Consider the following 12,678-nt stretch of genomic DNA (forward strand, 5'->3'; position numbering starts at 1 on the left):
TTCTAGTATCCAGACAGGAGTTGGCACTGAATATCCAGAACTAATTTGGTAGGCGGCAATCAGCATTTAAAACCCCTCTAACTGCCGCTGGCTGAGCATTGACTGATAAAGAACTGCAGTTGCTGTATTAGTCCATTTCAAAATGGAAAAATAAGCAAGTCCTAGGTGACGCCGATAAGTTACATCAAGGAAAAGTGACAAGCTTTGGAGAATTATTCTCTCTCCATCAGTTCAGTGAAGAAACCATGCAGCTACAATGGGTTTAATTACACAGAGTAATCCGGGTCTATGTAATTATTGTTCGGTCCACTTTATGATGGGTGAGAAAGCTAATGTCACTGCTGAATTCTTCTGAGCTAGTTTCAAAGTGTTTGATCATCCTAATTTCAAGTGTTTTCTATTATTGCATACTTCTGAAGTTTTAAGTATATTAGGAAGTGTAAATTAGTGATAGCACTAGTTTTAAAAGTGTTTCTTGGTAGCTGCTCCTTCACCATTTGTTGTGAAGACTCAAAGCATCGTTGATAGTGTTTTGCCTTACACACCTTGAACATTATGTGGCCAATTTCCAAAGCATGCCTACTTTTTAGAGTTGGTATAGTCACTTGCGTCCTTTAACAGAGCTTCCCAGAACTAACCACAGGAGAGCACCAATGCTCTAGTACAGGGGTAGGCAATGCCGGTCCTCGAGAGCCGAAGCCAGGTCAGGTTTTCAGGATATCCACAATGAATATGCACGAGATGGATTTGCATGCACTGCCTCCTTGAGATGCAAATCTATCTCATACATGTTTATTGTGGACATCCTGAAAACATGACCTGCCTATGGCTCTCGAGGATAGGAATTGCCTACCCCTGCTCTAGTAAAAATTTATACCTGCTCTTAAGCTGGAGCAAATACGAGGGCGGATCAAAAATTAAAGGTAATTGCTAAATTACACGATAACCAGAATGGAGTTGACAAAATGGAGTTGCTTTTTACATAGTTCTTCCACGCACAGTGAAGCACTCTGCCTTTAGTCATGTGGCAGCCACGAGGTCGGAAACATGGACTCTCCATTGCAAGAGTGCACTACTGAAGAACAATGTGCAATAGTGCACTTTGGGCAGAGGGAGTTAAACCTGTGAAAAGCTGCAGAAGCTAGTTGAACAATACAACAAATGTGTCGTCTTGCATGGGTACTATGTGGAAAAGTGATATGTTCACTTGTTCACAATTACTTCTATTAAAGCCGATAAATGTATTTTGCCTTTTCTTTTTGATTTACCCTCTTATTTCCATACATGGGTGTATTTAATAAAATAAGAGGCTGATGCAGAAAGCAATCATGGGTTTAGCCAAAGGGTTACCAAGAGCTGAACATTGGTTGTATGTGCCGAGGAATGCAGAGAGGACTTGTGGAGGTGAGGAATGGCCTTGTGATACAGCTACTGCCTCAGCACCCTGAGATTGTGGGATTGAATCCCGGTGCTGCTCCTTGTGACCCTGGGCAAGTCACTTAATCCTTCATTGCCCTGGGTACAAAATAAATACCTGTATATATGTAGCCACATAAGTGCATATATATATGTAACCACAAAAAGGTGGTATACAAAGCTCATTCTGTTTCCCTTGTGTGTGAGGGTTAAGTTGTGGGAAAGACACAGCCACAAATTGTATTAAAATGTATTCTAATGAGGTAATTTAGGTGTTCCATGGTACGCAGAAAATACACTGCCCACTTTTATTTTTTTTTATAATATTCAGAAACAAACAAACAAAAAAAATTCTAGTCCTCATTACGGGAGGAGAAGAAAGTGGAAAAAAAAAGATTTTGATAAAATAAATATGACTGACCACTTTTAAAGCGTACAAAATGTGAGAATTTTTCTGTGAGGTCCAGGGTAATGTTAGTAGACATCCAAATTTACCCGGACACGTCCTTTTTAGATGACTGTCCAGGCAGCTTTCTAACCTGTAAAGAGTTTGTCTGGGTTTTCGGCTCAGGGCTCTGTGTGGGAGGGTCTCCAAGCATGCACGTCTGTGACTTGATGACATCATATGCACGCGTGCATGTATGTGACACCGTTGTGTCGCATTTGCGCATGCTCAGAGGCCTTCCCAGACACAGATGCAAGCTTAAGAGGAGCTTTGTGTGGGGGGAGGGGTTGGGTCAGAATGGGATGGGGCTGGAGCGGGACAGGTTGGGGCTAGGGCAAAACTGGACGTTGCTGGGAGCGAGGCCACGTGTTCGTGTTTTTACTTCATAAAATCTGGTAACCCTAGTTCAGGGTAGCATAGAAGGTTTTGCAGGAGAATTTCTTGTCTCTCTTTTACATTAAAGTGCTGGCTTTGTCTTGTTATGCAAGCAGATAGAAGCCCGTGCATGTTTTAAAGGCAGATACTAGATAACAAACGTGGCTTGTTCTTCTGCACTTAAAAACTATGCTTCCAGAAACATCTGCACAGACTGTGTGAAAATGTGCGCATGCTCTTTTCAGCTTATTTACCCACTTAATTTAAGAGTGCCTTTCGAAAACACGACTCATTTTTGGTTAGTTTTGAGCTACGTAATTAATTTTGATCATCATGGCAAAATTCATTTACTGTAACTTATTCCTGTTCCCAAACTCTCTAAGTCCATAATATTTTAATGAATTTGGACTAGATACAGTAAATCAGCACCGAAAAAAAAAAAAATCAGCGATCAGTGCTGTTCTATTATTTATTTATTCATTCAATTTTCTATACTGTTCTCCCAGGGGAGCTCAGAATGGTTTACATGCAGATATTCAAGTATTTTTTTTCTCTGGCTGTCCCAATGGGCCCACTATCTATAATGGGTGCCAGGGCTTACACTTGTTGACATCAGATATAATTCCTGGCACCCAATTTGGACATATATCCCAGTATTCCATAATACTGCAAGCAAATTTTAGGAATGCCCCTGACCCATTCATGCACCCCCCACCCCCCATGGCCATGCCCCCTTTTGGGTTATTCTCTGAGATTTGAGCACACTTTACTATAAAATAGTGCATAGCAAGATGTGTGTGAAAATTCACACTGGTTCCAATTATTTATTTATTCAATTTTCTATACTGTTCTCCCAAGGGAGCTCAGAATGGTTTACATGAATTTTCATATACTCAAGCATTTTTCTCTGTCCGTTCTGGCGGGCTCATAATCTATCTAATATACCTGGGGCATGCGGGTGATGAAATGACTTGCCCAGGGTCACAAGGAGCAGTGTGGGTTTGACTCCACAACCTAAGGGTGCTGAGGCTGTAGCTTTAACCACTATGCCACATACTTAATGTCAAATTATTGTCATTAATTGGTTCACTAGTCAATTTAATTGGGCACACAGCTTGTATCGGTGTTCAAATATTGGCACCTGATTTGGGGTGCCATATATAGAATCCATGGGTTTATGTTGAATATTGTATGCAAAACTCATTCAGTCCAAAAGTTGATGCCTATTTTTCTCAAAACTGCTGCTGAGAGACTGAGTTTTGGAAAAGTGTTCTTTTTTTATATGAGTTTTTGTTATGCATGTAAAACATGATGTATATGCAGAAAAAGGACAGTTTTATTACTGGGTGCCCATATTTATGGGCCATTCAGATGTATGAGTACAGAATACCAGAACTTTCTGTGCAAATGTACACTTCCACCTGTAGGTGGCAGCAAAGTGAGCTCTATTTTGTAAGGATACATGTAAGTGGCTTAGCACATACGTAAATGCAAGGGGTGTTCACATGGGTGGCTGAATGGGCAAAATTGTTACTTTGACACACAACTTACAGAACACTTTTAATTATGTGTGACTTTGCCACATTTACGTGACTGCAATTACGCTAGTCTATGGCAGGTGTAACTGTGGGTCCCTAAAGGTTAGGCGTACAAAGTTGGTTTATGCTAGTATTCTAGAATAAAATATAATAGCCATTTAGAACTGGATCTTGCTGCATGGCAATTGAGCACCAAGTTACAGAAATGCCCCCAAATACTTTATAAAATTACTCTCGATATGTGAGTCATGAAGTGAAAGGCTGTGTGACATCTTCCCTTAAGGAGAGATGTACTGGATAAATATACCCAGAGTATATTTTATAGCTGCCTATGTTAATAAAAAGTACACTAAAGAGATAATTCTCTACAGGTCGCCCAAAGTTAGGAGCAACAAACTTGAATATGGTATTGACAAAATTACACATGCAATTAACATTAGAGACTACTAGCTTAAGTCCGTAGTTACATGTCTAACTTTAAGCCGTACTTAAGTCTTTAACTTGGGGATTGCCTGTAAATACCTAACCAAACTCCAGATTGCTTTTAGACAGAGCCTCTGATTGTGACAACTACCTCTAACCTGATTCAGACAGGCAGAGTCAGTGAAAATCCATCTGAAAGAAATGCAAAGCACTGTCTTTGGGACTCACTTTTCATTCAAATGCTAACAGCTATAAAGTGAAAGGTAACAGAAACAAAGCTATTGAAATCATTAAAAAAAAACCAATGAAATGCCAGCTCCATTGTAATCGTTCTGAAAAGGAAACTTGTCTCTAAGGGGGCAAATGACTTTTCTGTTGTTCTTGCTATGCTTCTCTCTGTCTTCATGCTCCAGGAACTCTCCCATCCAGGGTGAATGATTAATAGTTTTTCCAAAGGAAGAGCAAGGGAGGAAGTACTGCTTCGTTTTTTTGGATTATCAAGGGTAAAAAGTAGGATTCTGAAAATGAAAGGTCTTATGTATTGGTTGAACTCCTTTTTTTGTAAGCTTTTTGGCGCATTTGAATTCACGGAGCAAGAAAAACAAATTCTACATTCATGTTTTCATCAGAAATTATTTCATTATTTTGAGCCTTGCAGGAGTATTGTCATTAAAGCTCATTAACACAAGCAAGAAAGTAAAATGTGTCAGAGAGAAGCAGTTTGATCCGTACTCCTAGCAGTTCCTAAACACTAGATGGTTCTATCCAAATTACAATTTTTACCCATCATAAAATTATAGAAACTCTGTGTTCCAATGAACCAGAATTTCTAAAATAGAACTCTACACCATTGCCAGTCATGAAACTATGGCCATTCCCTCATTAAGGGCTCTTTTAATAACCTGCCTTAGGTACTAACAGGCGAGAGACAGAAAATTCTTCAAATCCAGACATCCTAAGGCAGAAGGCAGGCTTCAGGATCACTAGACACATCTACAAGAAAGAAGATGATGAGGAAAGAACCTAATCTTTTTTTCTAGTGCAATGTGTCTAGTGGTCCTAAATACTAGGGATGTACCAAAGCAGTCCCCAGAGACTAGTGTGGGCCCACTGAGCCTGCCTTCAAAACAGAGGACCTGAAAGTTCTGTATTTCCTGGCTGCAGGAGATGCGTTTAGTGTCCCGTTTATGAAGTCTGATCGGTCGTGTCACACCCTGAGGCAGCAGATTTGTGAAACGCTGGCCACCGTCGTTGTACCGATCAGCTGAAGGATAAGTTGATATTATTTCATCCATCTTGTTTTATGTCCTCAACAACACAGCACAGTCTTTTTCAATCTTAATTCTAATGAAGTTTTTTTGCCGATGAGGTGATCGCTCAACCACCTGAAACTATACCACTTTTTCAGTGGAGGTGGGAGAGCCCTTGTCTGAGGCTTTTTCCTTCAATTTGGATGTATTGCAGAGCCTCTGCTGTTTTGCTTTTATTGAACTTGACATTTATGCATCAATCAGAGTGAAACAGTATTTCCTGGCTGCTACATCCACCCTATAGAACCTGGTAAAAGTATGAAGGGTAGACCATGTGGTTACTCTACAAATCTCCTCAGGTGAGATAGTTCCAATCTCCTCTCAAGAGGCAGCAACTCCTCTATTGGAGATTGCTTTCAACACAATCAGTGGCTGTTTACCACAATCCACTTACACAGAGGAAATGGCCTTTTTAATCCATCTGGAAATTGAGGCTCTACTGGCCTCCCTTTCTTGGTATGACTGGTCAGTACAAAAAGGTAATCCGAAAGCTGAAAATCATTTGTAACTTCAAGGTAGCAAAGAAGCACTTGATATTCAGCAAATGCAATGCGTTATCCTTTTTCTTAGACCCCGTAGGGCAGAAAGCGGGCAGACTTCCTAACTGAGATGGAAGAACGAGACAACTTTCAGCAAAAAGGACGGAACCGTGCATAAGGAGAGCCCTGCTTCCGAGAACCTAAGAAACAGCTCCCTGCAGAAAAGAGCTTGTAACTTGGAAACCTGTCTCGCTGATGTAGCTGGCACCAGGAACATTGTCTTGACTGCAAGACCCAAAAGGGAATCCTCCTGTAAGGGCTCATACAGAGCAGTACTGAGACCCTGCAACACAATGTTAAAGTCCCAGGAAAGGAAAGGGGAACGCACCGGAAAGCTCAACTGCAGAGTCCCTTTAATGAACCTGGCGACATCTGGGTGAAAGACCATAGAGCCTCTTTCCCCCCATGCTTGGAAACATGAAAAGCTTTCTACCTGCACTTTCAGAGAACCAACCTACAGCCCCTTCTGCAGTCCCTCCTGCAAAAAGTCCAGTACTACTAAAATCGGAGCTCGCCAGGGCTCTATATCCTTCACCGCGCACCAACGCTGAAAGAACTTCCATAGAAAGGGCTTCTACCGTGGCCAGCTTCTCAGCTCTGAGCAATGTGGTAACAACTATGTTTTAATAACTAAAACTAAACTAAACTAAATCTTGGGTTTATATACCGCATCATCTCCACATCATACCGCATCATCTCCAATCAATAGTCATACCTTAAGCACAAAGTGTTATGTACAGTATTCTCGATAGGAACAGGTTCCTGAGTAAGAAGATCTGTTTGGACTGGAAGTCTGAGGCCTTAGTCCCTCTGGAGACAAGCTAACTCTGCATATCAAGGTCTGCGAGGCCAATTGGGCACCACTAAGGCAACCAAGCTAGAATGGATCACAATCCTGCAAATGACTCGACCGAGCATGGGCCATGGGGGAAATATATACAAGAGCAAATTCTACAGCCACATTTAGCCCAACACATCCAACCCCCCCCTTCACCACCGAAGCCATCAGATCCATCTGTGGAGGCTCCCACCGCTGAACTATGGAGTCAAATGCCTGTGGAGATAGAGGCCATTGCCCTGGGTCAAGGGTCTGCCAATTGAGCAATTTGGCCTGCACATTTTTCACTCCTGCCATGTGCACAGCCGAGAGAGCCTGCAAGTGATCCTCTGTCCACTGAGAAGTTGAGCTTCTAGGCGCAACGAGGTGCTGCTGGTGCTTCATTGCCTGTTGACATATATTTCTGCTGTTGTATTGTCCGAGAAGACTCTGAATGTCTTGCCCTCCAGTGCCTAAAGTGCTGGATGAATGGCTCTGAGTTCCAGGTGATTTATGGACCACTTCTATTGAGCCAGAGTCCAACACCCCTGGACATGGTGTCTGTTGCAGTGATACCCCCCCCCCCCCCACGAAAAGGCTAGCATCAGTCATTAATATCTCCCAGGAGACGATATGAAGAGGCATGTCCTCTGGAAAAGGCAAATGACCTCAGCTAACAGCTACAGGCTGCTCTTTACTCATGTGCACTCTGGCCAAAGGAACCATCTCTATGGTCACCACCATTGACCCCAGGACCTGCAGATAATGCCACACCCTGGGAGCCAGCTTCTGGAGTAGTTCTGAAATCTGCATGGCTTTGGAAGAAACACTTTACCCAAGGTCATGTCAAACAAGACTCCCAAGTACTCTAGGCAATGAGTTGGTTCCAGATGACTCTTCTTGAAATTGACTATCTAGCCCAAGCTCTGGAGGAGTTGCACTGCTCTAGAAACCAGTAGTGATCAGAATTTTACTGATCACCACTAGTGTTATACCCATATCTGAACTCATGCACTGAATTTCTGTATATATGGAGCCAGCAAAAACAGCCAGTTAAAGGTGATATTCAGCACTAAACTGGCTTTAAAGGACCACGTAAAGATAGGATTGACTTTTATGCAGTTATCTTAGCTGGTCTAGTGTTGAATATCGGAACTTAACTGGCTAACCCCCTCTTTTTTACGAAACTGCGATAGCAGTTTCTAGTGCGGGGAGCCGCACTGAATGGCCCGCACTGCTCCTGACGCTCATAAGAACTCAATGTAATGTAATGTAATTTATTTCTTATATACCGCTACATCCGTTAGAGCATTGGGAGCAGTGTGGGCCATTCAGCGCAGCTCCCCACGCTAGAAACTGCTATCACAGTTTCGTAAAAGGAGGCTTAAGTGTCATTTCTGCCCCAGAACATTCCACAAATTGTTGTTTCAGCTTGGATGCCACTGAAAATAATCAGCTAGCCCTGGATAGGCGATTTAAACGGCCAGGTAACTCTCCTGGCCATTTAAAACATTTTGAATATCAGGTCCATTATAAATTTCTGTACTCAAAATATAGAGCCCAGGTCAAATGAATAATCATAGTCTATCATAAAACTATATTTTTAATACTTGGGAAATAAGTTCAATCCTAACGTTGTAACAGAATCTCTTAAGAGTAGGACTGCAACATTTCTGAACATATATCATAAATCAAATTCAGAGGTCAAAGATGTGATCACGCCCGATTTCTCTATACAGACTGCCCCTTCCTGTTCAGCGTGATTAAAAGGGAACCTGAAATTTGAAATGGTTTAGGATGACAGAATGTATGCTTTGTTTTCATGACAGAATTGAGAAATGGTGAGCTTCAAATTTTTAAAGAACCAATTAATATAAGCTGACATGTAAAGGCATGTCAATAGCAGGAATAAAATAGGTCTGTATTCACCTAGATCCATGACAATGTAAGCCTATATGAGTAGTATTAGCAATAAAATAAAAAGAAACAATTATTTCCCTGAATATTGAACACATTAGACCCAGAAAACAAATTTTGCATTATTGATTGTACAGCAAGTTATTGGTGGATGGTTTTATGAGCTTATTTTCTAAATGGTCTACAGTTATGAACTAACTCTAAACATTTAACCCAATTTCATGCGAGTCAAATTTAAAAAAATTAAATTAAATTAAAAAATAAATAAAGAAAGAAATATATAACAATTCTACAGGGTGGGGCTATGGGGGTTTAGAGAGATATAAAAGCATAAAATTAGACTTTTTAAAATGTTGATACTTTTAGTATCTTCCACTTTGTATTACAGTAATTTATTCTACTGACAATAGGTAATATGATGTTTGATTTATAGCAGTAAAAGACTGATACTTGCAATACCTGATCAATAAAAGAGAATTTCAAAATATATAGTTATCAAAAGAAAATATATGCAAAAACATGAATTAGTTTATGACAAAGAGTAGGAATGCTTTACCAATAAGGATAGGCTGTGGTTCACTCTTGATGCCAACTCCTGCACTAGTGCTGGCCGCAACTTCCACACGATATTGAATGCCAGGGTAGAGGCCTCCTATCACAACCGAGCGAATTGCTGCATCTACAGTTTTGTTGATATGAAATCGTGTTTCGTTGGCTAGGCACCAGATCTAGACAAATAATATTGTGGTAAATGTATGTAACTTTCTATATTTATGCATTTTTCTGGGTAATATATGACTATACACTTGAAGATTCTTTCATCCAAAAATTCACCAGCTTTAACAAACTAAAGGACCTGTTTAATAAGTGTCATAACCAGTCAGCATAAGATTTGGCATTGCTGTTAGCGCAGGCCCTTGGTAATAGCTCCTGTGTGCTAAAAACAGCTAATGCTTAAAAAATCCCTCAGTAATGGGGCAATTTTATAAAGAAGACACCTATATTTAGGCACTGTTAGAATACCGTCATAATATATGCACTTAGGTACATATATACCTGCCTACTTGCCATTCTAAGCATATGCCTGAATCATTGATTACATATAGTTTGAGAGTGTGGCGTCTGAGTGGGGTGTGGGTAGGTCACAAAATTATATCTATAATTTATAGAATACTATAAGTCACGCATGTATCTCCAAAACATTGGCTCACACACTTATGTCAGCTGGAGCCCCTCAATAAGGATAGGCTCCCAGTTATAGAATTACCCTCAGAGAGGGCAAATTTATAGCAAGACACCTGATAGGAGCCTATTTTATAAAGGAATGTAGGCACCTAATTTCCTTTATAGAAGACTAGCCTAACGACACTTAATAGGCACAAGCAAGCTACAGAGCTGGTGTGTTAGTGCTTAACTGCCAAAGATGCATTCATAACTTACAGTATTCTATAAGGCCTTGTCTATGCTCTGCTCAAGCTCTGCCTATGTGCAGGCCCCTTTACAAATATGGATTTTACAGAACAGCACATAGGTAGAATTTTTGGCAATTATGCACAAACAAACACACATGAATGCCATTATTCTTAACGTATATCCCCCAGATTCTATACAGGTTGCCCCAAATTGGGTGGAGATACCAGATCTGTATGCAAAATAATGAGCTCCAATGATTTAATTATTGGCGTTAACAAAGCACTAAATTGACACTAATTATAATTTGCATGTGTGTTTCCATGCATGCCACTCAAAACAGCGTATAGCCATGGGCGAGGTATGTGCAAGCCAAGACATTCACAAGATTTAGGTACAGTATAGCGTTACCAGACATCCGGAAAAACCTGAACATGTCATCTTTTTAGAGGACTGTCCAGACTTTCCAAAACCCAGCAGTTTGTCCGGGTTTTGGAAAGCTCTGGCCACGTCTGGAGGGCCTCTGGGTATGCATGGATGATGTCACACACATCCACACATGCTAAGAGGCTCTCAGACGTGGCCTGGAGGTCAGAAATGAAGTTTCTGGGGGAAAGTCTGGAGACGGAGAGGTGGAGTGAGGTATGGCTGAGGCAAAACAAGGTGGGACTGGGGGTAGAACGGGGCATGGCAATGTGTCCAGGATTTTACAACCAAAAATATGGGAACCCTAGTACAGTATTATAGAATAATGGAGATCCACACCCAACTTCTGTGCCAGGATTTACACCGGGTTTCAGGAGGCATAAGTCCTCACACTCAATGTTGGGCATGGAAATCTGCGCTAAGCGCTATTCAGTACAAAGTACTTGCCCCAGAGCTCTCTTAATTGAATAGCACTGAGTGTGGATTTTTCCCGGTACCATTTATAGAATCTAGCCCAGGCGTGTTGACTGCAGGAGACATGCTGGGCCCATCCCTAATAGTTAGCGTGCTGCCTTTGTACTCATGATGGGCTTGCTTTTGTTGTTTAAGTGCGGTAAATGCAGAAACTTACCGTATTTTAGTTAACATGTTTAACCCTTTAATTGGCAGATGGTGAAACGGCTGCTTTACGTAACTTGATGTTGAACGAGAGCAACTGTGCCAAGGTAACAGACATTTGGAGATGCAGATCTCCCATAAGAGCCATAGAAACACATGGTGCTTCTGAGCAACAATGCCAAATAAAGGGTTAAAGCTCTTTTTTACTAAGCTACATTAAAGGATAACATGTAGAAGCAACTTTTTCTCAATGATAACTGTACAACATCCTTCCTAAAAATACTGGGAATGCTCCAACACTTACCCCCCACCCCTTTTTTACAAAACAATAGCACTTTTTTAGCAGGGGGAGGGGGTTAATTTGGACAATTAATCCATGGTAACCACAAAATCTTAAAGCAGTACAGTAAACAGGGATTCAAAACTTTTTATTGAGATACAAAATGATCATCAAAGCATTTGCGCTTTTCAACTTCAGCTCCTGCTCTTTTGTCGAATGTCTTGCTATGAGGGATTTTATCATTGTAAAATTTGAAAGTAATACTTTTGAAATCTGAATTGGAATTCTGCCTGTTTTGTAATGGCTTGTACACTGAAAATTTGTTTCAGCCGAGCAATTTATATCCAGCACCAAATTGCTAGACAACATCAACAACTTCCTTGTACTTGCCCTTGGCATTGAATTGATAGATGAAGTTAAGAGGTAATGGGTTCCGGAGTAATCTAAGGAAATACTTTTTTACAGAAAGGGTGGTAGATGCATGGAACAGTCTCCCAGAAGAGGTGGTGGAGACAGAGACTGTGTCTGAATTCAAGAAGGGGTGGGATAGGCATGTGGGATCTCTCAGAGAGAGAAAGAGATAATGGTTACTGTGGATGGGCAGCTCTATGACCTCACAATGCAGGTGCAAAGAGCCTTAGCCTATAGGAAGAGGAGATGCAAATGTTAAGAGCCTTAGCCAATAGGGAGAAGAGGAGATAGTGGATGCTGCAGATGGGCAGACTGGAAGGGCAATTTGGCCTTTATCTGCCATCATGTTTCTAAGGTTGGGAAAGAAGCACAAGATACTGGCGGATAAAGGATTTGTATATTTGCAGAAATAAATACTCCCTCTATGTTATTAGAATACACAGTATATTACATGTACTATACATCTTTTTTAAAATCTTATCTGCTTCTTCCTACTTACAGCAACTGGTCCACACATGTATAACATAAAAAAAGCAACACTGCCCTTCATATAAATGTGCCAGTTACTCGTTTCTGCCACCACCACTCACAAAGTCTTGATGTCTGTATGCATATAAATGCAGAACAGGGCTAAATCTAAATGGTTAACACTCCAATCAAATTATACAGGTCTTTTTTTTATCCCCAGCAGGTTCATGTTGTTTTATTTTCCAGGGTGTTTCTTCAATAAGACCTTAATCACCTGGTACATTG

General features: G+C 40.9%; 1 protein-coding gene across 1 annotated transcript in view; it reads right to left on the reverse strand.

Moving 5' to 3' along the window:
• ROBO2 (roundabout guidance receptor 2) overlaps window positions 1–12,678 on the reverse strand; it is an 884,946-nt gene that overhangs the window by 81,697 nt on the left and 790,571 nt on the right. Inside the window, 1 exon segment of the mRNA XM_033941714.1 lies at window positions 9,337–9,508. Coding sequence (XP_033797605.1) covers window positions 9,337–9,508 — 172 coding nt within the window.

The sequence above is a fragment of the Geotrypetes seraphini genome, chromosome 4, assembly GCF_902459505.1.
Source record: "Geotrypetes seraphini chromosome 4, aGeoSer1.1, whole genome shotgun sequence".
Classification (NCBI taxonomy): domain Eukaryota; kingdom Metazoa; phylum Chordata; class Amphibia; order Gymnophiona; family Dermophiidae; genus Geotrypetes; species Geotrypetes seraphini.